At 33.2% G+C, this 26,255-nt stretch overlaps 2 protein-coding genes across 4 annotated transcripts; one reads left to right on the plus strand and one right to left on the minus strand.

The window, feature by feature from the left end:
- Window positions 1–1,426: 1,426 nt before the first annotated feature.
- Window positions 1,427–26,132, plus strand: LOC120333260 (glutathione hydrolase 7-like). 3 transcript variants are annotated; one of them, XM_039400643.2, is made up of 16 exons: window positions 1,427–1,572; window positions 2,135–2,295; window positions 2,799–2,949; window positions 17,108–17,237; window positions 17,730–17,838; window positions 18,457–18,629; window positions 19,118–19,306; window positions 19,917–20,124; window positions 20,576–20,729; window positions 21,303–21,415; window positions 22,350–22,429; window positions 22,750–22,905; window positions 23,526–23,646; window positions 24,075–24,201; window positions 24,680–24,787; window positions 25,608–26,132. In XM_039400643.2, the coding sequence occupies exons 3-16, from the start codon at window positions 2,823–2,825 to the stop codon at window positions 25,775–25,777; spliced, it is 1,965 nt and encodes a 654-aa protein (XP_039256577.2). In that variant the 5' UTR covers window positions 1,427–1,572; window positions 2,135–2,295; window positions 2,799–2,822; the 3' UTR covers window positions 25,778–26,132. The 3 variants fall into 3 exon arrangements, with proteins under 3 accessions (XP_039256577.2, XP_077975254.1, XP_039256580.2); XM_078119128.1 differs by lacking the exon at window positions 2,799–2,949; XM_039400646.2 differs by lacking the exons at window positions 1,427–1,572; window positions 2,135–2,295; window positions 2,799–2,949 and adding an exon at window positions 14,878–15,032.
- LOC120333270 (CMP-N-acetylneuraminate-beta-galactosamide-alpha-2,3-sialyltransferase 1-like) lies at window positions 5,108–14,398 on the minus strand. The gene is made up of 7 exons (XM_039400664.2): window positions 13,687–14,398; window positions 13,049–13,159; window positions 11,813–11,997; window positions 11,273–11,399; window positions 9,355–9,511; window positions 6,558–6,737; window positions 5,108–5,403 (listed from the first exon to the last, which is right to left on the minus strand). The coding sequence occupies exons 1-7, from the start codon at window positions 13,850–13,852 to the stop codon at window positions 5,313–5,315; spliced, it is 1,017 nt and encodes a 338-aa protein (XP_039256598.2). The 5' UTR covers window positions 13,853–14,398; the 3' UTR covers window positions 5,108–5,312.
- Window positions 26,133–26,255: the final 123 nt, after the last annotated feature.

Below are 26,255 nucleotides of genomic sequence, written 5' to 3' on the forward strand. Positions count from 1 at the left end.
CGACAATTCATGGTTTATATATATAAATGAAGTTTGAAGATTGTTGTATACGGATAAAAATTGTTTATCTCTCTCTTTCCTATCGATTATGGATGTTTACCGATCGTTGAACCCCGGAATATTCTTTCTATACTTCACCATTGCAAAAATTTTGGAGCTTATTTTGAGAGTGGTTTTGCGACTTGGCGCCTATTGTAGCGTACCGGCAGTCTATGTAATAATTATTCAAGTTCAGAATATCTTTCAATATGATCTGACATCAAGTTTCCTGTCAATATTCACTTCAATTTATGCTATTTTGTTCTATTTATTAATTATCAATCCAAGCAACGATTAATACAACCAAACACTCGAATGAAACGGAAAGCATACAATAAAGCGACAAGTACCAGGCAGCACAATGCAAGAAAATAGAATATGCACAATAAAAACATTTTGAACAGTACTGATAATAGCTAATTCCCTGACAACAACCAAAAATACAACACTAAAATAACTGCAATGGCACTGTACTGAAACAATAATATCACAAAACCACAAACAAACATCCCTGATAACCCACCGGACACTCATGACCAGAATCCAACCGAAAACCAACCACACTGTACCAATCACATCACACCACAGCACGCGCTAACAGGATATCAAAGGACAGATCGACAGTGTCACAGCGCCCTCAGGGTCGTCAATACCAAAATACCAAATATGGAAACAATATCACATGGCATCATTTAACAGATAAAACAAGGTTCGTCACATTATAAACCGGCGTATATGTTTCAAACTATCCAACAACCTGTTATTCAAAAGTACCGATGAAGAAGTTTACCCTAGTCCATCACAGCTATTTCCATACTAATATTTAATAATAATTACTGCATTTAAACTAAAACTTTTAAAAGAGACGAAATGCTTACGGATTTATTGGATTCATGCTAATATTTTCGAAACACAACTAAAAACTAACAAATAACACGCGAAATTAAGATAATGTTTACAACCATACGGTACCTAAAAATCTGTCTAAGTGCCTGTGTTACAAAAGTGTCTGAGTGGATGCTGAAACGTCTTTTTTTACGTCAATTATTGCATCTTGCTAATTGGTCAATGTTACGGAAGTGAACAAGGAAGACGGTGCTCGGGGAAACATTCATAAACATTCATTCATTTCAGTACGATAGGATGAGATTTACATACCTATTTATGATATACTAACTTACTTCAGTACTCCTCAATTTGGTTAATAAGCGAACTGCAAAACCATTGAATACAAAATGCAGAAATGGTTCAATCCTCTCGCACCTAACCATCCCCGCATTTGATTCGAACCTGCGAACCCACGCACAGTAATCAGAGGTGCGGTGGCGAGCGTATTCCTAACGCTTAGCATGATGCGCCACATCGCCGAGCCGATTTTATTTGACGATCCAAATTTATATGACGCCACACCGCTGCGCCTGAGGTCGCTAACCGGTAGATGTCGCGTTGGAACAACTAGTTGCCCAATTTAGCTTCAGAGGAGTCGGTGGACTCGTCTGACTCGTTTCTGCAACTTTTGTGCGGCCATGAATGGTACTTCACTTTTTGTTGTTTATATTTTGCATGTATAGTCTACCCTCTACTTTTTTATTTTCCCCATGCAATATAGCTCGTGATAAATGAGTTCTCTTCTATGAATCATTTTCTAATTTTTTTGTAGTCCATCTATTCGACAAAAATCGTATCAAATTTGAATGAGAGAGAGAATTTATTGCTTTTGTTAGACCAGAAAACAAACACACGTTTTACGTTAATATTCAGATATTCCTGTATTCTTAGTTACCCTAAGGTTACCAGTACGGTACCGTGCCAATTACAGAGTTACAAACTTATTGGTACCTAGTAGACTAATCAAACAATGATGACATTGACATGGACTAACCTACGGTATCTAATTAAATCAATGTTTGCTAATTACAGAACGGTTGAAAAGTGCTTCGAATTCCATATTTTGAAATTTCACTGCGGTTTGAACAGTTTATAATGCAGTAATGATTGATTGGTGTATGTTATACCATTAGCATTAACGCTATAATTATGTAGACTATATTTCGTAAAACTGTAAAATGCTGAAATGATATACTGAATTTTATAGATTTTTAATTTGAGCTGAAGTTTGGAAGTTTATCCGAATAGACTGCAAGAAGACAGAAGATGGTATTGACTGTACTTCTGTAGATGAAGATGGAAATTTTGTTGCTAACCTAAACAACATATGCCAGATATTTTGGATATTGCAGCTCTACTATCAGACAAGTATTTTAATAAACAATTTCATTCAACTTTTCACTGTGTTTTTAAGTCTATTTCTGTTAACACATGCCGCATACATTTTATGGTCAGTTACCATACACGTTTTCCATGCCTGACCAAGTGTAATCATTGTATTATCCAAATTAGAGAGTCATGATGGTGGTGCATGTTATTCTTAGCAATACTTTAGTCCGATAGTGGTAATTCTGAGTTATGCAATTACTATATGCATGACTTCTTACATCAGTAGTCCGGTAGTTAGATCATCGTTCAAAAATAGATCGCATGATTGATAAGTCTGTATAGTCACTGCACATTACATTTAGTTCACAAGGCTAAGAATTGAGAATATTGATCCATTGGAATTTGACGCACTCTTGAGACTAGACTTACTGTAATTTATTTGAAAAAATCAATTCAAGGCATTGTAAATGCTGTGCCTCTGTGCGGTGTAATTGTGAGTTGGAATATATATTACAATGGCACAATCAAATCGAACATTTCAGTATTCGCCTTTGCTAAAAGTCGACATGGATCTTGGTGGAAGAAATAATGCAGCTCCATTTGAAGTTGTCTTCAGGGGACCAGATGACACTGCTCCCGAGACTGTACAGATGAATGAGTTTGTTGTAGCAAATTCCTCTACAGATACATCAGGTTTGTAGTATTGTTAATATGAACTATATAGCTCTATTTTTGTCATAAACATCAACTTGTGCTTTAGTTTAATAAGCTTTTATTGTGTTAAGTTTTGGAAGTTAGAAATCTTTTGAAATATTTGAGGAAATTTTTTTTTAATTTTGTATATTCTAAATTTTTTTTATTATACTAATACAGAGGTTTTCAAAAATAAATAATTTTGAATACTGTACATTTGAAATCATCTATAGTTAATTATTTGTTTGAGGAATAATTTAGAATGCTTATATTTGTAAATTTGTTATTTTGGGTATTTGATATCTCATGGGCCTACAAAAATTCAAATTCTGACGCAATTCAAATTCAATCAAAACAACATTCCATTTGCATTGTCAACTCATAGTTAAAAATCCTTGTGATGATATTTCTTAACACAAGTTATGATATTTGAAGAACTAATTATGTGTAGCCTAATACTCTATTAGACTGGAAACTGACAATTGTCAGTTTTATCATAAGTTCTAAATATGAGTTGTGATGGATTATGCAGATAACATTTTTCTGGTAATATTTGTAGAGAGGCGTTTTCGATTGCTTTTTGAGCTTGTCATGAATTGAGTAACTTGATTAAATTAATTGAATTACCGCACATGGAATAAATAAAAACATTCATTGTATGGAAAATAATTTGGGTCTAGTGTAGTTTAGTACCATATGTACTTCTAGTGGGCTTGTCACAATTATTTTTGCATATGTTACGTCATAGTGATGTAATTTGCGGGTGATGTGGGGGTGGGGTTAGGAACGAATGACATATGCAAAAATTGTTACGCCGCCCCCACAAGAAGTTATTGTGTTACGAAACTACTTGAGATCCATTTAATTACCCTTATGTATCCTTAGTGCTAACAATTAAATCTCTAATGACTATTTGCATATTAATAAGAAAAAACCATCGTTTTTATTATTTGTTATGATTTTCTTTTGTAAAAAAATACAATTTATGAGCAGAATTTAAAAACCTGGTAGATCAAGAATGTTTTTGTAGTTGATAAAATTTATTTCTAGTCAAAAAGAAACATTGTTTTAATATATTATTGTTGCAGCATATAATATGCATTTCAAAGTGGTGAAATGAGTCTTATCAATATCAGGATGTGATTCATTATTAGATGATTCACTTTCATTTTTTATTATTAAGTCGTTAATTAAATTTTAACTGTATGAATGTGGGTACTATATTTTTTTATGTTCGTGATTAGACGAATATACCGGTAAGTTAAAATCAGAGAGGCAACTGGTGCTATGCTACTTACAAAATTTACCGTTATTTGGGTTATCTGGCTTTGTTTTAAATTTATACTTAGTAAAATCTAATATTTCATCTTAGATTGACTGGGTAACTTAATAAAACACCAATATTAGTTTTGTCAATGAGTTATTTTAAAAAAATTTTATATGCTGAAACTAAAATTTTTTGTATTAAGTATGTTTAATCATGTAGGTAATTATCATTTCAATAAAAAATATAAAAAAAAAGTATATTTGAAATTCTTTTCTGATAAATTTGTCGCAACTATTTTGTAAGCCCAAATAAAAGGGTCAGTGTTTGTGCACAGACAACAGTGAAGCAAAAGTTATTAGTGGTTTTCATGCTTGCATAGTGATGGCCATGTACCCACTGTATTTGTATTGCAGCTGTGTTTTTTAGAATACGATTTAGGCTAATTTTAGGCTATTTTCAGGCCTTTTCATTACTAATTTTCCTATTTGTCTACAATTAAAAAAAGGCCCTGCATTCAGTGTATTGTGAATACGGGGATCCGGAAGTATGCGAACCAAGATGGCGGACATCGGAATGTAATATGTGTACTAGGTTAGGGTTAGGCCATAATTTTAGGTGTAAATACTACGGGAGGCTCTTGGCTAGTCTTCGAACTGATAATAGGACTAAAATAAGGAAAATTGGAAAAAAATTATCGCCTAACCCTAACCTGTTACCCATGTTACGTTCAGATGTCCGCCATCTTGGTTCGCATACTTCGGGAGCACCGTGAATACCATAGTTGGCAGAATATGCACAGATATTTTAAATGCAAACTCACATTTCCTTATACCAATTTGTTCTGTCAGCTATTTGTCATTGTCAAGGTTGGTTTTTCTATTCACACATGAATAAAAATATATAGACAATTTATTGCAGTCAGTGCAAGATCTCAGTATTATTAAAAATTGTAATAACAGACAGGAAATAATTTGAATAGCGGCAACTTTAGATATAGCATATCATGACCTAATAGACTCATCGCACTTAGAAATGCCCAACAAATCTTGCATATTTAATATTAATAGTACAATTCTTTCAGGTGTCCGCAAGCAAATTATTTCCCAATATTTATTGAAATAACACCTTCTGTTTTTAATCTTTCAAGCCATGCTCTTTCTACATCTGCATCATGAACTCCAGTTTTTCTGTTGATAGTAAATAAACATCTTAGTGATAAGGCTGTAAAGTCTGTGAAAACTTTGACTTGAGATCCGATCTCTGAGGAAACTAAATTTCAGCTACAAGAATTTGGCCAACTCTAATTGCCTGTTAAGTCTACCGTATTCTACGAACCATAAGGCACACCAGGTTATAAGGCGCACCATTAATTAATTGCTTAGATTAGGGTTTTGTCCATATATAAATAAGGAGCATTGGGCTATAAGAAGCAGCGGTATTGGAGTTTTGGTTACCGTACAAGGCTCATTATAAAACAAAAAAGCTCATCACTTATCGATCTCAAGGTTGAATCTGCTCCGACTTTTACATGTGCATTCATCATATCTCGAGCCAGAAGCCTATTGATTTTGGATGAATTATGTCATATAATTAGCGATGGCACACCCGGTGTCGCTATTGAGTCAGAGGGAAAGAATCGAAACCGCGAGATTGATAAGTCGGCGGTCTCCAATCGCTATCTAGTTTTATGATTATTGTCTTTTATTAAAGAAAAAGTAAAAGGGTGCTTTGTTTATAAAACAAGAGGATCGGTTTCGAGCGTAGGCAATAAAGCATAAAGCACTTACTGATCCATACACAATAGCGCAGCCAATTTCGGAGAAAAAAACGGATTTGGAATTTGCCTTATGGTCCGTAAAATCAAACATTTAAAAAATTTGTGCTTATGCTCATAAAGCACTTACTGATCCATACACAATAGCGCAGCCAATTTCGGAGAAAAAAACGGATTTGGAATTTGCCTTATGGTCCGTAAAATCAAACATTTAAAAAATTTGTGCTTTTCGAGTTTCTATCAGTAATTTTGGCCTTGATTATCCCAAGTAAATATCTGGAATTCCTACTCCTGACTCTGAGGAATTCAAAATTAACTCTGGCCTTCCAACTTTCGGGAATTTAAATGCTGAACTCTAGATTTTCCAGTCCCGATTATTGTCAAATATTGGATTTTTACTCAACATGGCTGTACTGCCATACAACAATATATGCAGTCTGGGATGACTAAATAATGTGGATAGTGTTAGTATGATAAAAATATAAATACAACTAAATCCAAGCCGATGTAAAGAGAAAAAGAGTGATACATGTGAGTCTGTATAGGAAAGACAATACATTATCATACCTGAAAGCTTGTGCGCTACCAGGTGGCAAGTTTTCCCAGTAATGATGCCAACCTCTATTATCATCCATACCAAATCCATATACATCGACAGAATCACATATTTGTAATGAGAGTGCTACTCCTATCGCTCCTGTTGATGGATATCTCCCTTGACGATTTATCCAATTAACATGCACGTATCTGGAAATTTTACAATAATCTTGGTTTTCTTACTAGCTAGTACATATCCTAATTTGTGAATTTACATGGATGACTTTCAACTTCTGACACTGTAAAAATAGAAAAAAAAATGAATCGAAATATTAACATTCCATTTGCATAGTCGTTATTTCCTAGTTTAAGACCTTTTCTGTAAAATAAAGCCCTCTGCAAAATCACATATTCAAAGTCTTAATAATTTTATTACCTAAAAAACAGGAATATTTGAAGAATGAAAATCTGTAAAAAAAAAAATTTTTTATGTTCTTATCATCTTCATCATTCAAGGCAGTGTTTTCCAATCTATGTGTTGCGCCCCGAAACTGGGTCGCCTGTAAATTTTCTTGGGTCACTTTTTTTTCAACAAAAATTTGAAAGTTTAACTGATTTTATTTTTTGGTAAATTTTGTTGTTTATTTTATGTTTGGTATGAGGCCTTGCTCATTAGTATCACAGCGTAAAAATTAGCGTTTTGGTTAGTAACGCCACACCATGATTGTTTTATATTAATAATTGTAAATATGTGCCATAAAAGTACTACATTGTGTTCAGAATTTGAGCATATATTGTTGTCACAATATTCTACAAAAGTTATTCTTTGAAAAGTTGAAAACTCATGTATGTGAATAGATAAACATAAATAATGCCCCCTCATACTTATTTCTCTAAATTTTTATTTCCATTCAACCTGACATGAATAAAAACAACCCTTTGTCTTGCACTCTTCCATAATGCTCGTGAAAACTTCATATCAAGTAATTGCCACATCTATACACAAGGATGAAAGATTCGCCTCAGGGCATACTATTACTCATGGAAAAGATTTACCGGTAGGTAGAATTTCACTGATGCTATTCAATGCAAAGCTAGATGGTTTCCTGCTTTTGCAACTTCAATTTCTAAAACTAATGGGCTATTTATATGCGCATATACATATATTATGTAAAGCTATGTTGTGACGTTGTTTATAAAATATTCATAGGATGCATTGAAACATAGAAAATGCGTTGAGAGGGCTGATGTTCTACATTGTAGATGTATTTATTATTGGATTATGTCCTGTAGAAATGGAACAGTAGGCTGGCTAGGATATATAATAAGCCATACAGAGTAATGTAAAGAATATAGTCTAAATATCAGTATATATTACAGAAATAGTTATTCCTTTTGTACAAAAAAGGAGATTTTTATTAAATTTAAGAATTTATTGGTGTTTTCTTCTAGAAGTAATTATTTTGAAATAATTTAGTTTTTAATTTGAACTTATTCCAAAAGGCTTTTATACAAATTCATATACTGTTTAAATGATATGTCTTATTATGCTGCAACATAAAATTTAAATTTTTTTTTGAGACCGAAACATTTAATATACTATACTATTGGTATATGCAAATCATTATACAGGTAAAACATAAAATTTGAGTTACAAATAATGAGAAAATATGAAAAATACGTAAAATTTTGATTCCTAGATATAAACTGTCCTGTTTAAATTATGACTACCTATGACTTAGAAATTGGCTTTAATTTAGTCTGTGATTGAGCCATTAATTTAAGGGCAACCTAGGCAAGATAAATAGTTCTCGAGGAAAAAAGTCGTTTCCAAATCTTTAATTTCAGTCGATTCTCGCGCTTTGAGCAGGAAATAAACGTTATAATGATCTGTTTGTCTTGTATTATGCACATGTCTGTAATTTCCTGTTAGTGCAATGATGTAATATCTTCGTGCATATGGTGCATGTATTCTCAGTCTTATCATTCAAATTCTTCTAAGGTTCTCAGCTACAGTATATCAATATCGAACTAAATTATGATGCGTTTGTATCAGGTAAGGTATGTTGTAGAGGATACATAATTTCAATGCTGATCAAGGTATATTTACCATAACAGCAAGTTAGTGTTAGGTAGACACAGTTTTCTGAACAATGTAATTTGCATTTTGGATCTTGAAATTCTTGCTATCCAAGTTGACTGTGTGTATGTTTATGAGTGTTTTTGGTAGGAAATATACAATAGCCTATATAACTGATTGAAAACTAATATGAGGCAATTTAGAAATATATATTCAAAGTCTGTCGTAATTTTTTTTTTTCTAAAATAAAATAAAAATGATGTTCCATTTTGAAGCCAACTCTGCTTTTTAAAAATTTCTTTGATGAATCAAAGCTAAATATTAAAATTGGGTAGACAATGCAGAACAGAAAAGTTTGGATCTGCTCGAAAGTTCGAAAGCAAAAGAATAACATCGTTGTGTAAATCAGGGGTGCACAACTCGAACGAACTTCCATAAAACACGTAACAACAAATGCAATGAAACAGATATTAACGAAAAAGTATTTATTGAAAATTTTAATGTCCTGGAGAGATACAGTTTTAAAGGCATTTTTGATTTACAGAATTTGAAATGTTGGGCTTAATTAATAAAAGAAAAATATCGATGCACATCACTAATCTAAATGTTAACCAAGTCCGTTTACGTGCCACGTTCAAGCTAATGGCGTGCCACATTGGGCACAAAATCATGCCCTGTGTTGTGCACCCTTGGTATAGAGCTTTCAAAGTGAATGCATAAAATGTTAGTAAAAAAAAAGCTACTCACCTTATGAATTCTGGATGAATAATATTTATTTTTGGAACATTCACATAAATACGCGGTGTTACGGGCCTATATGTCTTTTTGATAGTTCCATTTGTTATTGCACTGAGGAGCCATTCGACGTCGAGAGGTTTGAAGGGGATTAAAGTAAAACTGGTATCTGTTAAGTGCAAAATAAATATGGTTATTCATGTTCATAAAAACTTCACTTAATGTTCGCATTGTTTTGCCGCAACATTGCACTCATGATAGGTTGGGGTTATAGAAATTGAAATGTTATCATTAACAACATCAAGTCGATAGTCATTTAAACAATGTCAGACAATGCTTAAGATAGTTTGTATGTTGTATTCAACTAAGAAAAAGCGTCTTGCGTCTTTCACGCTAAATTATTGATCCAATTATATGTATAATATAAGTTTCTAAATTCAGGATTTATGAAAAATTGTGCTGATAGTGATATTACAACACAAAGTGAGTCTAACGCTGGTGGAATTTCTTTACTCTGACTGGTTACAGATTTTTTCGATAAGTTCGAAGGTTAGATATTTATGCATTAATGATCTCATATCCTGTAACGCTGCCTTATTTATTGAGTAAATATGCGACGAGAAATTCTGCAGATGCAGTAATGGAGGTTTCACAGGAAGTTAATGGTTAAGAATCATTTTGAAGTTGTATACAGGAAATCCTATTGAAACTTGAATAGGAAATACGCTATGATAACTTTAATAACTAATAAGATGTTCCGTATCTTGTAAAACACGCTTCTTATGCCTGCTCCAATTGGGAAATGCTATTATGAGAGTATACCATAAAAAAATGATAGCCTTATGAGTAGTAATGTTACATATTTCTATGATAGTGTGCTGGTAAGGAATTCTGATATGTGTTAAATGACTGAGTTAATGTCAGAATATGGTAAATAGATTTGTAGTTAACAACATATGCAGAACTGTTCACAATTTCGTCAATTAGTTACGTCAGAATATGTAAAATGAGTTTGCAGCCAATGAAATATGTAGAAAAGTTGACAATTATTGCAATATTAGGCAACAAACGATAATTTTTCTACAAAATAGTCAGCCTTAAATTATCCTGGTAGCAGAAAATGTAACGGTGTTTCAAGCAGGGTTGGATTTAGCTTTTGCACATAACGTATAAGATACGCTATCTGTAGATAGACTTTACACCAAGGATCAATATTGACTGTATTGATATCAACCGAACGATTTTGTAATGTTGTAATGATTGCCAAAGTACACGGTAATCAAACATTGGGTTTGAGATTAGAGCATTGTTACATTCTTTATCTGTGATATGTAATCACTCATTTAAAAAAATATCCTCACTGGCAAGCTGTGAGCTACCATGTGGCAATCAGATACCAGCTTTTATCTAGTCCAGTGGTTCTCAAACTTTTTAAGCCGCGCCCCCTTTTTAGAATTTGTCATGTTTCGCGCCCCACCTCAAAGGATAACTAGCTAAAAGGTAAGGCAAAAGTATGTTTTATTCAAAAAACGCTTTGAAAATACGTAGATGGAATGTAAATAATGAAATAAATGAAAAATTTTGAAATGTTAATATCTAGAATAAGGGGGAAAAGATCAAATCTAACATATATTTCAATTTTAATCATGCCCCTTCAAAAATTGTCTACTGCCCCCTTGTTTGAGGACCATTGATCTGGTCGTTTTCTTGACAATGTTGCCTTGAATTGTTTAAGTCATATGTCTATCATGATATTGATGTTGCAAGGCAAATTTATGGTTATCTTTCATTTCTAGTGGAAGAGACCTTACATGAAAGCACACTTCTTAATAAATATTAGAAGACAGTTTATTTCAATGTGACTAAAAAGTAACTGTTGAATGCATTTAGTAATTGGTATATTTTTTACAATATTAATTGTAATTCGAACCTTTTTTGATTGCCTTCATACTTTCTGGATACATAAGTCGATGTGTTGTTTTTGATCCAACATCTTTTTCAAAACTGGTAGTAGGTCCTTGGTTGAATCGAATCACTATGTCATGTTTATCTATGGCCTGTCGAAAAGAAAGTACCTGTTGTTAGTCAAGTTATAAAATCAAAAATTCCAATTATTGTCAAATTTAGCATGGTTTGACTATATAGCAAGACGTATTTTTTTTTTCAATATTTCTTTTGCACTGGATTTCTGAAAACGCTGAATTTTTGACGCTTCAGAAGTATGTTTACCAATATGGAGGTGACTAATTTTGTTCGCCTGTTTTACATCAAGTTGTGTAAAGGGACTGGAACCTATGGGCAGGGGATATTTACATGGCTATCGCAGACGACTTTACTTGGCTATCGCACGAACTCATAATAGTACTAAAATGGGGAAGACCCATCTTTTAAACTTTTTGAATAGTCATTATCTTAATAATATAGAAAATTCATGATGGTGACAATTTTAGTATGATGATTAGTAACGGACCTCTCCATATCCAGAATTTTTAAGATTTCCAGAGTTTCCGACAACTGCACAACTAACACATTCATTATTCCGAGTTCCGTTTCGTTTCCGATGTTTTTCAATTCCTTCTTTGAATAAACCTTTTAAAACTGGCTCCAAATTAGTTCGAGTTGATCCTTGTATGGAGAGCCACCATTGAAACACATCTAAAAAGTTTGTTTATCAGTTTGTTACTTGTTATTATTCGTTGGTCCGCAGGCCTAAATCCAATTGGGGGTGAATAACTGAATAGGGTGGTTGGGAACATCACTGTAACTTCTGGAGGGTGATAGGCTATGGCTCCCTACACCAGGGTTTCCCAAACTTTTTGAGCGCAGCCCCCTATTTCTGAATCTTGATTTTGACGGACTCCCATTTTATGTCGTATCAATTTCTGTGCCTAACTAACGAGAAAGGATAATGTTCCACTTACAACACAAACGACGATAATGTGATGGATGAGGTTGCTTTTCATTGCACAATTTATTGATTTTTGGAGCAATTTATGACAAGCAAACTCATAGATTCGACTCTACTGCAAGTCTCCTTGAATGGAATCAAGACAAGAGGAGACTAAGACTTTTGCTTTACCATTAACCATCTTACTAATTTTTCTGTCCCTGGGGTCAAAATGGGAATCATTTCCAATTTTTAATAAAAATTGCAGTCTGTGTCTGAATATTTTGATCTTTCTAATATGATAATATTGAGGCAAGAGCAGTTGTTTTGTCATAACATTGACAGAATTCCACTTTAATATTCTTGATTTAAAAAGGCAATTTGTACCATCATCTCAATGAATAATGCAGACATGCAGTGTCTGAATTTTTCGTGATTTCAAATGCGCATCAATGAAAACGTGGAGAAAGTGAAATAATGGTTAGCATGTCATAAAGCAGAATGCCTTATCACAAATATTTTTAAATGTTTCCAAACTTTATAGGCGTGTAGCATCTTATGTAGTTGCTTGTACGGACACTTGTTAGCAGTAAAGTTATAAACCACAGTCTATTACCAGTAGGTCCTTCATTAGCGCTGAAACAAATGTGTTTGGAATATGAGATTATCTTGTTTTACACTTATGTATTGAAAGAACTATAAAGATATTTAAACATTTCCCAAGCCATGTCACAATCTAAACATGATTTAGTTGTGTGAATTGATACCACCCGATGAAAATTTATTGAAGTAAAATATTAGATATTTAAATTTACTGACCTTGGTTTATACCCAAGTTGTCAACTCCCCAAAAAGGCATTATTTTTTCATCGTAACTCTCTTTAAACCAATCTGATTTTGAATTTTTTATAGTGTTGGGACACCTTTGATCTGTAATTGAAAAAAATATTATCATATAATTGATGTTTATGACAGGTATGCAGACATTAATTAGTGTCATCCCAATTGGGGACAAGTCCATGCATCAGAAACAAATAACTGACAAACTAATCCCATACCCGACATGGACTGGTAACCCAGGTTCGCCATATGATTGAGCTGTTTCATAGGCTTTCTTTTCTCCTGGATAAATATATAAATTGAATCCTATTCCAAAAGGTCACGAGAGCAGTTGTTCCAAATGTTGAATTTCATTAAAAATGAAATGTTACCTACGTCTATATTCAAGCTAGCTCGAACATTTTTTGGGAGACTCCTCATTAACAAATAATGCTCTGTTTACACAAATAGGGTAAACTTTCAACCACGCCTTTTGCCAGCAGCAGAATGCCGCAAAACATGGCATTCAATCATGATACACAAACGTAGCATCTGCCCATCTATGGCATATACATATTATATCGTTAGTGACTACACTCCGGCAATACTAACTATACTATATAATTAATCATTCCTACCTCTTTCTGTGACTCCTCCACTTTTTATTTTATTATTGATAGTTGGATCGATATTTGGAAAAACATGAACAGTCGAACGATACATGTTCAGGTATATGATGAACATGCAAACTATTACAATAATTGCAGAGTATAAGACTAAGCCAGCTGGTCTTATTTTGAGCATTGTTGCTATTTTACATTAGATAGTTTCACAGTGAAAAAAGTATCTGTAGAAAAGAAAACAGTAATAGATTGATACATTTTCTGTCAATGTTATAAAGTTGAGAAATTCTATTTTATTAGAAATATCTGAAGTTTTTTGTGAAATATGCTTAACATCAGTATTGAGTAGCGCAGGAATGTCCAAAACGAATCAAATAATCGAATATTCAAATAAATTTGAAACCCATTCTATTTGCTTTAAAAAATTAGAGATTTGAGCCTTCAGACAAGCAGATTAAAATGTACAATATCTCAACTGATAACGAAAACAGATGAAACAATGATCATTATATTTAAGGTGTTTCAGACATGATCAGCATGAAGATATAGTGATTCATGTAATTTTCCACATGAATGTGCCCCCAATTTAGAACGTATGAAATATTTTTCTACATCAAGATGTCAATACTTCTACACAGGCGCAACAATATAATTCATTTCAACTTTAACTTAACATGCTGAACTAGCCAGTGCAATTCTCTTCCACATGAGCATACAAATTAAATATAATCCCTACATAAGGATGTCGTTATGTTTTATGTCAGCTATACAGCGCAGAAGTAATAAAAAGGACTACACTGTTAATAATTTATTTTTCGATTTCACTCACTTTCAACTATAAATAAATAAAAATTTAATTGATCGTCTCCTAATTTTTAATAATGTACGTCCGAGTTTTATTATAGTTGTTAACTATGGGATAGCGATAGAGAATTTTGCCAATTTGAAGTTTATTTTGGTAAAACAATAGAAATGGAAGATAGCGAATAAAAAGAATTTTTGCGGGTGCTTGCGACCCCACTTGTACAAACTTTTAATAGTTACTCCATAGATTCGATCGATTTTTATGTTTTAATCGTCTCGAAAAAAATTGAAATTACAGTTTTATGAGACTGTATATAGGAAATTTAATTTTCTGTTAATTAAAAGTTATTTCTAAACTTTTAAATAAACATATCAAACAAAAATAAAAAATATTGTAATTATTATTTTTCATTTCATACTAGGACTAAGTAAGTACTTTATATAATGCGCCATGATGTCTTAACGAATATCATCTTGTCAAAAAAATTGTCTTCAAAGTTATTTCTTTCTAATATTCCTGCTCTACAGACTACTCCGCAAGAAACGAGGACAAGCCGGTAATGCGATATTTGCAAAATGCTTGGTGAAATTTATCATGGTGGTAAACAGTAGATCAAATTGTAATTCAATTTGTGCATGTTTTAGCTCATATTTATTAGTATGAGGAAGTGGCTTTAATTATGTCTTGCAACCAAAAAATTTAAGAATCAGAAATATTCTTTTTCACATTTTATTGTAGTCGACGCAAAGGTGGGTTGCGTTGAACACAATTAAATGAATGTACCAATTTATTTTAAATGCTCATATCGGCCATGAACTGAATAATTTAGGCAACAGAGAAATTGTTTTCTGCTAAAAAAAAGTTGCCCGCCCATTTCGACAGGCGTTGTAATTGCGGCGACTGTTCCAGAAGGGAATTTCTGATTTGAAACCCTCCTTCAGAAGTCCAGGCAGTGCCCCTGCCTGCATATATTATACTTTCCTAAGTATATTCTATGATACTCTATAAATTTCTAATCTCTAAATTTTTTTGGTCCCTGAAAGCGTCAGTAATTTGTAAAATTAGTTGCATGCAATATCCATTCGATTCTATGCTACATAGATTGGGCAATGGAGGTAATTTGTATTGTAAGATGCAATTGTTGCTCCAAACTAATTGTAGAATATATAACATATTCGTTTTTGATGTGTACGAACACAATATAACATTAACAAATGAGATGCTCATAGTCTTATATTTGGGTGCTCCGGAAGTGTATGTGTCATTATGGAGGTAACTAATTATTTTCGCCTCCTTTACATCAAGTTGTATAGAGGGACTGAAACCTATGTGCAGGGGATATATTCACTTGGCTAACACAGACAGTCCCGGAAGCCATAATAGAATCAAAATAAGGAAAATTGGAAAAAAATTATGGCCTAACCCCTAACCTTTTACATATACTACGAGAGTACCTATATTTGTACATCACCTAGACATTAGTAGCAAATATCCAGAATTCGATCAAACAAAATCTAACAACTTAATACTACAAAGCCACATATCTATACATAATAATTACAATCCCTTTATACCTTTATGTATTGTTCAGTGTACTACTCAAAGCTGAAAAACTTGAGCTAAAAAAATCTTGCTACTTCGCTTTGATTTAACCATGTGTGCTATTCAAAACTTGGCATTTATATTAAATCTTTACATACGAACATACTCTATGCTATGACTTCGTTTAATTATTAACTATAACCCTTTTTTTGCAAGGACAGTATCACTTAATACCATCTGTATTTTGTTTACTTACACTTTCTAATTCACATGCTTGGGATGTTCATACACAACCAGTTGGACAATCACTCGTGTTTATCTCTTTATTGGAAGTGTTAATTTATTTATGTCAGTATACTGTAAATATAGATGATATGTAAATATAAAATTTAATTTATTAAACTATATCGTTACCCATGTCAAACATGTATACCATTTTAATTAAGTATCACGTTATTGCCATACGAAAATGGTTGGCCGATTACTCGTCTCTATTCTCTTTATTGAGAATATTAATTTATTATGTCAGTAAATATAAATAAATGATAAGTAAATATCAAATCCAATTTAAACTATAGCCATGCCCATGTCAAATATGTAGGCCATTTTAATTCCAAGTATCACCATACAGAAGAACGAATGGGAACATTTAGGATGTCCGAGAAATTCAAAATGAAGGCTGTTTGTAAAAGATTGCTTCCAAGAATTACTGTTCTTCTCCGTTGGCCCTGTGAATTTTTACAGTTGATTCCAATGTAAAAAATCTGGCGCAATCAAATTTGCAAAATAATGTCAACTGTCAGAAATTGTGTTATTAATGACCATTGCACTGGTCGCTGAAAGAATCTGAAAATTCAAATGTATTCGATTGTTAACAGTACTCAAATTGTTATATGGAATATTTCCATAGAAAACGACATTTTTTATACTCGTATTAGCAGTAAAGGAATGGTGGATCCCTTATGAATCTTCGATTTTATTTACGAAGTATACCTTCACATTTATTTAAGTGTACATTTTTTAGATATTAATTCTGTATGTTATTCATGATATGTTTTCTATGTATTGAAATTTATGTTACATTTACAGATTTAGACAACGGAACATCGACGAGCGATAGATTGTACACAATGCAGCAAGGTGGATCATCTGGTAATAATTATCTCGAAGAAGACTCGCCATTACGAGAAACACGATCAGATCCCTTTAACAAACCAAGGTATTTTGTTTTGCTCAATTTTAGCTTATTAAGATGTCTAATGAATCCTTTTCCTAACTTTTTTATATTTTAATTATTGTTCAGAAGTCGGATGTGAAGGTTTTTTTCAGATTATCAATTTGATCACCTATTTCTTATAAATCCAATATCCGGAAATGATCCTAATTCAGAGATCTAGCTGGGCCACACAAAAATGAATACTGCTATTGCTTAGCTTTACAGTAAAAAATGCACACGGGGCAAATTGGCGAAAGATTTAACGCAGCGTCAAGAGCAAAAACCTTGAACCATTATTTTTATTCGTGTGATCGCCTTTTCAAATATGAACCTGTCAGATTAGAATTTTATGCTGGATGGGGAAAAATTGACAAGGGCCGCACTGAATGGCTTGGCAGGCTGGGTTGTGATCCTTGAGCCGCTCGTTGCTTGTGTTCGACTTAACCCCTTGACAACAATGAAATTTAATCTCCTGATTGTATATCTAATTTTCAGATGGTGGAGAGAAGCATCAAGTTTATCCATAATTATTGCCAGCATGATTATTTTTTGCGTTGGAATTACTATTGCAATGATAATTCAAATATTAGTAGGAGCTCCACAGGTATGATTTCATCTCTGTCTTTGTATTTTTCTGGCGAAAAGTTATTAGAGTCGATTAGAGTCGATTATCATGTTAGTTGATAGCAATAGCCATTTCAAATTTCACTGTCAATTTCCATGTTGAATTTTTTTTATTTTTTTCAACTACATGGTGCAATTTATATACTTTTATTTTAACTTGGCATGGAATGGCGAAGAGGTCAATGCCCATCTGTGACATTATGTTTAAAAATACTTTTTCTATGATTTTGGAAAACGTTAATATTCCAGTGGTTCCCAACCTTTCTCTGCATATACCTCTATTTTCCTAATGTAAATCTTTTTCAATTCCCCTTTGCTATGCATGACAACTCTGTTTCCGTTTGTTGTTTGATCATTCCAAGATGATTCGCTAGTAATATTGGGTTCTGGCTTTTTTACAGTCTGAAAAGTTGATGATATGTGTATATAAGTAGGTATTACAGCAGTATTGAATATTATTAGGAAAACTACACACAAACACAAATTTAAGTTCCCTCCCCGAAAACGACTAACTCCCTTTCATTTGTACGGATTCTACTTCGGTTAGGAAGCGCTGATATATTTTAACAACTTTACATATTTCTCGAAAAATTTTCAGGTTATTCCACACGCTGGAGTTTTGTCCGATGATGATCAATGTTCAAAAATTGGAATCAGAGTTTTATCTGAATCTGCAGATTCTACTTATCCAACAGCATCGTCAATTGACGCCGCTATTTTAACCTCACTTTGTCTTATCGTTAAAAATATTCACAAAGGTGGATTAGGAGGGTGAGTATGGGGGAACTGGGTAAATTTATCACTCACTCCAAATTAGAGCCATTTCAAAAATAACTCAGTGGGGACAAAAATTTCGACTACAGCCCTTTAATTCTTGTTTGAGGAAAATTTGAACTCTTGTTTCGAACTCCTGAAGAAAATCAATTTTATGTTGAGATGTTAAATTTGAGTTTCTGTCAGAAATTTTGACTCCATCGGAAGTCTGAAGTTCTGATTCGAAATGAGTGGAAATTTTAAAAGTTAAATAAAATGGTTCTCATACGCCCTGTAAAAGTCATATGTATGTATATCAAAAGCTTATATATCTGATTTCATAGGACTTTGAACGAAAAAAATTTAGAATAATAGTCTCCCATCGGCTTCAGCCATCTTAGATATTGATTAGTCCATTAGGTACAAAAAAGAACAACTGTTTGAAAAAAACAAACAATTCATATGGTCTCTTTATGTCTAATAATATCTTTCTCTATTTCGAACAGGGGTGGTTTCATGTTGATCGAAAAACAGCATGATGCAAAACATGATATTGTTCAAATAGATTTTCGTGAGATAAGTCCGATGAAGACAGAAACACCAAACATAACAAGAGATGAAGTGAAAGCTGAACAATCCGTTGCTGTACCAGGATATATACGTGGGATGAAGGCGGCTCATGAAAAATTTGGAAAGTAGGTTTTCCGTAGAATATTGTTGTGTTATTGAACTGCAGGTTCTTTCACCTTGTTTACTTTTGCATGTGGTGGTCATCGCGGAGATGCTTCAACTAGATAGCATTAAAGTGATGAATAAAAATAACGTAGTCTCTTTCCAGAAAATAGGAAATATATTTCATAGGTGGTTCATGTATCCGCTGGTCAGTTACAGCTTCCTCAATCATCAAGTCCATGCATCTGAAACAAATAACTGGCTAACTAATCCCATACCCGACATGGACTGATAAGCAGATGAGAGACCGTGGTTCACCATATGATTAAGCAGTTTTATCGACTTTTCTCTACCATAGGATAAATATGTAAATCTTATCCTATATAGGTTAGGTTTTGTCAGATCATAGTTCTGCTTCTTCAAACAAAACAGAATATAACTAAATCAAACAAATATTCAGACTATGATTCAATGAAATTGTCGAATATACTTGCTTTTTTGCATATATATTTACTTTTTTAGAATCTTTTAAAGTTATAAAACTGATATTTTTTTATTTCTGGTATAGTAGATTTTATTTAATAAGGTATCTAAGTGTATTAAATTTCAAAAATCACCATTTCATTTTTTTAGAGCACCTTGGGAAAATATTTTTCAACAAGCATCAAAACTAGCTGCCGGTGGTGTTTTAATATCTGAAGAAGTTTCAGAAGCTATTTCTAAATTGGATATCACTTCTATTCCTGGAGACTTGAAAAATCTGGTGACTAACGGAACTGGTTCAAAGTTACTAAAAACTAACGACACTTTGAAACAACCAGAGCTTGCTAAGACATTACAGGTATAAGGATAGGATAGGATTATTTTTCATGTATTTCGGGGTTAAGAAAGATCTGTTGGTTCAAGCATTTTGCGAACCATGGCCTCTTGACCAGTCCATGTCAGGTATGGGTATAGTTAACCAGTTATTTGTCTCAGATGCATTGACTTGATGATGGAGGGATCCATAACATAACCACCTTGGTTTTATTTAATTCAATTTTCTGAATGTTGAGAGTTTTCAAAATAAATTTTCCCATGTATAAAAATTTGAATTCCTTATCAAAATCAGAGCTATCTCACAATCCTTGCAATCCAAAAACCGCAAAAAAACTTTCAAAAACATGAAAAATCGAGAAAAACCTGGCAAAAACAGTGAAAAACCTTGAAAAATCACCAAAAAAACGTGAAAAACCTTGGAAATTTTTTTATAAATTTCTCATTTAATATGCCTTATGTCTCATTTTTTCTAGATTATCGGAGAAAATCCAGACTCATTTTATGCTGGAAAAATAGCTGATTCTCTTGTTGCAACATTAAATAAGGGAGGATCTAAGATGCAGAAACAGGATTTGAAAAATTACAAAGCTATCACAAATACAGATGTTCTTCGAGTTAAATATGGAGGTTTGGTTATTTGTTGCAGTTATGCTCTTTCTAAATTAGGCAATCAAACAAGTTTCTGGAACACTTCTGATTCTGAATTCCCCTGTGCGGGGTTCGTTCGCAGGTTTGAGATCCTGGGCTCCTCCATGTCATAGGTCGGTTACGACTTCCTCCGCTATCAAGTTCATGCATCTGATACCAATAACTGATTAATAACTATACCCAACATGAACTAGTTACCCGGTTGAGGGGACATTAACTCTCATATGATTAAGTTGTCCTATCGACTTTCCTTTCCTCAGAATAAATATTAATATGTTATGCAATTCATTATTTGTGTGGAAATGTTAAAAAAAAAGTTAAAATTACTAAGATAATAAAGTTGACGCATTGAGATTCAAATATATTTAATAGTTTGAATTAAATATACAAAAGTATTACCATGTTGATATTGACAATTTTATGACTCATCCTAGTGCTTTGCATAATCCTTTCAATCTATTTACATGTTTCTAATCCAACCCAGGAAAAGGCTTAAAAATATAAATGTTTTATGCAGTAAGAACATTCCTTTCAATATTAATAATTTTGCAGATATGTCGGTTTCAGCAAGCAGTCCTCCATCATCCGGTCCTGTTATTCTTTCTGCATTAAATTATCTATCTCATTATCCTATTAATAAAAACTTTTCCAGTGACTATTTATTGGTGAGTTATATTGTTGTTTATTCTTTACACAATGTTTGCAAATTACTTGGTCAAACAACATATTGTCTATAGACCAACTGTTCCCCTCAAATATAAATTATAAAAAAAATTCTCATTAAGTTTTATTTGCTCTAGGACCAGACATGTACTATTTATGATGCTAGTTCTGATGTTATACATTTTGGATTTCCCTAAAATGTTGATTCCCGTTTGCGTCACACTTGTATTGATAAATCCCAATTGTATGAATCTCACTTCATATGAATACTCTAACCCTGACATGGCCAAACTACGGTCGCGGGCCAAATCTGACTCCTCATTGAGTAATTCAATCTGGCCCATCTGATGCTACCACAACCAAACTAAAACCAAATTTTGATGTTTAGCTAAAAAACGTCTCAAGGGATTTGTTGACGTTGCGATTAAATTTAGTTTGGCACGAAGCTTATTGTTTTCTAATTTTGCTTCTGTAACACTGTAAATATTGTACATAAAATATTACATCACACCTGCATGGCCTGTTAGTCTATGCCCCTGGTTCAAAAACCTTACCCACCCCTGCTCTAACCTTTTTCCAGATTATCATATATTTTCAAACCCACATCATATCCATATAATGCTTTAACTTTACCCATTTGCCCCACAGAATCGATCCTAACTCATAACAGTGGGACAAATGCGCTAAAATGAGATGAGATGTGGAAGACAACATTTTTGAGACACTATTCATTTTTCATAAATGAATTAGATTTATAAATTTTGGTCTCTAAAGATGGCATTGTACAAGCTGTCATGGTGACTACAAAAATTAAAGGGATTGTCATTTCACTTATAATTAGAATGAATATAAGACGATTAAAATTTCCCAAAGGCGATCTTTTGATCACAAAGCCTATTGCGCTTATCGTTTTGTTTATGTTTTTGTTTTATTTAGTATCATCGTATGCTGGAAGCGGTAAAATATTCGTTTGGTTATCAATCATCCTGGGAGACAACCGAACAAGTAAATGAAAGGTAAGGTCATTCGATCAAAGAAAAATTTCGATCATTCACCAGAAACATCAACAAGATAGCAATGCTGAAATATACAAACACGAAGGTCAAATGTCATTTAAAAGTGTTCCAATGTATAAAAATTGGCTGATATAAAGGTACTCCCGTAGTATGTGTACCAGGTAAGGGTTAGACCATTCCCCCCCTGCCCATAGGTTTCAGTCCGTTTACACAACTTGATGTAAAGTAGGCGAACAAAATTAGTTACCTCCATATTGTCACACACACTTCTGCAGCGCCAAAAAAACAATATCCACAACATCATCATTTTCCTTTTTCAGCTTCAGTAACCCTGCAGTAGTTGAACAAATCGTAGACAATAAAACTTTTCCGATTGTCAATTATTTAAATGACACACAACCTTTATCGTTAAATAAAGGTGGAGAACAACATGTCACTGTCGTGGGTTATGATGGCTACATTGTCACCATTGTAATGTAAGTTTTATATTGTAACAGTAAGTCTAACAACATTTGTTTCGAACGAGTAAACAATGGGACTGACGCCTAATGATGCATTTTTATATTTAGTATTATTTTACGAGGGGACAGAATTGTAATCATTACTTTGTGGGTTGAAAAATTCAGTTTGAATTTACAAAATTAGTTTTTAGTCATATTCACTTGATATTTTGTAGTTGAATCATTTGAACTAGTTAATAATCGTTTCAGAGAGACCCAAAGTTTTTGTCAATGCGGCACCAAATTATCAAGGAAAAACTCACAATGCACTTCCATAAAAAAAAATTCTTAATAAAAATCGTATATTATTTATGTTTAGCGCAATTCTGTTAATCATTGGTGTGCGCTTAGCAAATCGCCATGACGCACATACTTTGGGAACTGCTGCGATAGTGATTAAAACTGGGGGCTTGATTATGTTGGCATCACAGAATAAAAATAAATACCTCACCCAAAGTGTAATAAATTATATGTGCTATATAACCTTGTTCTAAGTGAAAGGAGAGGACACTTCATATGAAAATATCTGGTGATTTAGTTTTTCAGCTTTTTGCACTCTAGTCTAACCCATAACCTCTTATACATTTACTTTTCAGGGGTATTGGAACTCCATTTGGTTCCAAGATTATGTCTGAAGGATTTATTCTTAATAATGCAATGTTAGACTTCTGTTGGCCAGGGAAAGGGGAAGAATTGGTTGGTCTGCGGAACTCTGAGGTCAGTATGGATAAATGCTTGATTCTTGTGTGCAATAACGGCGGTTATATTTTATGATCAGGTCTTTTGATATATTCCTGGGATTACCTAGAAATCTTTCAATGGTAAATGACCTTGAGAATACGGATTTGGTTGAATTCATGTCAAAATAATGATATTCAATAATAATGTTGTCTTCTATTCAGGGCTGTTGAATCTAGCAAAATTTAAAATCGACTCCAGACTCTCCCTGGGTCTCCAAGTTGTAAAAGTTTTTGACTCCAACTTCAACTCTGGAATCTGAGAGTGGCATAGGTCACCTTTTCATAGACTGTTAAGAACATACAGAAAACTTCATGCGTTTTGTGTTTTTATTGAAAATATTATTTTTTTGCATTTTCGTTTATCAAATACAAATATTTGAAGGCGATATATCCATGCATTGACAGGCAAACATGATTGCGGGTAGTAAGAGACCGATGTCATCAATGTCTGCTGTTCTAGGCTTACCAGCTGAAACAAAATGTGGTCTTTATCTTGGTTTTGATGCACATGAAGCAGATTCGGCAATTTCAGGTACATTATTTCAGATTCATAAAATTGGTCAATTTGAGGATGCCGAATTAGTTTTTATGTATTTGAAATATGACTGGCTTCTGCAATTAGAGTTCAACTGCAAACTTTTTCCATTGTCCTAATGTTGGGTAGCTTAGCATATTTTAGAGATATTATAATCGAGTGTTCTTTTGAACTTTCATAACTTGTCCCTCCATAAACGTTTAAAATCAAATTTTCTGCCCAAAGTTTTTTTCCAAGAACTTCAGTTTTGTGGAATTCACTATTACATAGCTGTTCTTCTGATTGTATTTACATCGTATTTAATTATCGTGCCAATCAGTATTTACTAAAATAAAATTCTACGCTATTTTTTTTATATCCACCGTGGCTTTTGGCACTTATTGGCTGCCAGTAACTTCGCTTGGAACCAAATCTTCCTTATTTCTCAGTGAGAGCGTGATCTTGCATTGACCATCAAATTTTATTTTTCTTCTAGCATTGCTACAAACAGTTATACGTAAACAATCTGGAATGGATCTTTCTAACAGTATAACCAGCGGACGTCTCGATCAAGAATCATATCCTTTCAATGTGATGGCTGAAGGTATTGATTGCATTTAAATTTCTTGAAAAAATATTAGATAGTTGGAAAGGGAGTGCACATATAAATTGTTTTGCGTAATTGTTGTAGTTTGGGTGTTGTTGTCCTAAAAAATGCTTTTGTCAGCAACTATTGAATCGATCTTGTTTTGAAATTTGCTCTTGTTGCACATATTGCGCTGCCACATCTCAGACTAGTGCGTCATATTTTCGACATTCCCGGTGCTGTGGTTTTACCCGCGCCAATGTGAATTGCTTCTGCGGTAGGACTTGGTTGGTAATTGGCCTAGAAGCATTTGAATGTTCAAATAACAGTTTTTTTTAGATCACGTAGGTTGATGACTGATGTGCTGCATTAGTTAGCGATTTGACTTTCATGACGATTTATTTTAGTATAGTTCTCTTGTTTATTCATGAGCCACTCTGAAATTGTGTGGTAGTGAATAAGTAGTTTTTTTATACTCTAATACAGTGTTCTTCAAACGTTTTTCATCACGACTCACTTGGCTCGACCAAATTTTTTTGTTGATCGATCCCCGGAACTAAAATAAAAGTGAAGTGAAATTCAATAATATGAAAAATAATAAAACTTTTATTGAGATCAATATTCTTGCATATTTTCGCACAAAAGATCAAATTTTGACTTTATTTCGGTGTCTGGTCCAAATATTTTCAATTTGATTGATATTTTGTTTTGGCAAAAGTTAAGTCGAAAGAGATTTTAACGCATCCCTTTCAGCTACACCGTGCAGTTGGAAGAACCCTGCTCTAATCTATATAATTTAATCATTTTGATTTACCTATATTCATATATTTTTCATTAGAATCTGTCTCATCAGGGCTCGTTGGATATTTGAAGTCACTCGGACACAATGTTACACAATTATCATCAGGACAATCATTAGGAGTTTGTCATAGTCTTACTTATTTTGAGGGATTAGTAAAATTTTATGAAGATCCACGAGATGCTGATGATGGCGCATACGTTTTCTAATCATCATTCGCTCATATTTTCATAATTTATTTATTCTATACTCGCACTTTTTTAAGTTTATTCATGTGCATTACACAATATTCCTCCCTTCTATGTGTCTGAATTCATATAGTTTATATTACTGTGTTGAAATTAATCGGTTACTTGTTCAAATAGTTTAATTTTATTTTTTTAGATGAATTGCATCTAGCTTGCCATATTTTCACTAGGCAATGGTTATGGCGATAAAAGAATTAACTCTGATTGATGGAGTTCTTGATAAGTTTTAGCATATGTTTTTTGTCATTTATTATGTCTGTATCTTTCATCATAGTTTGCTCAAATATAAATTGAATAAAACTGTCGTAGCAAACAAGACTTTTCTTTGAGGTTCAGTAGTTGCGAGGATTTCTTGGGCAGCTCTTAAACACGATAGGATTTACATATTAATCCCATGAGGAGGATCGCCCATAAGACGGCCTAGTCAACTGGTGATCCA

This window comes from Styela clava, chromosome 13 (genome assembly GCF_964204865.1).
Source record: "Styela clava chromosome 13, kaStyClav1.hap1.2, whole genome shotgun sequence".
Lineage (NCBI taxonomy): Eukaryota > Metazoa > Chordata > Ascidiacea > Stolidobranchia > Styelidae > Styela > Styela clava.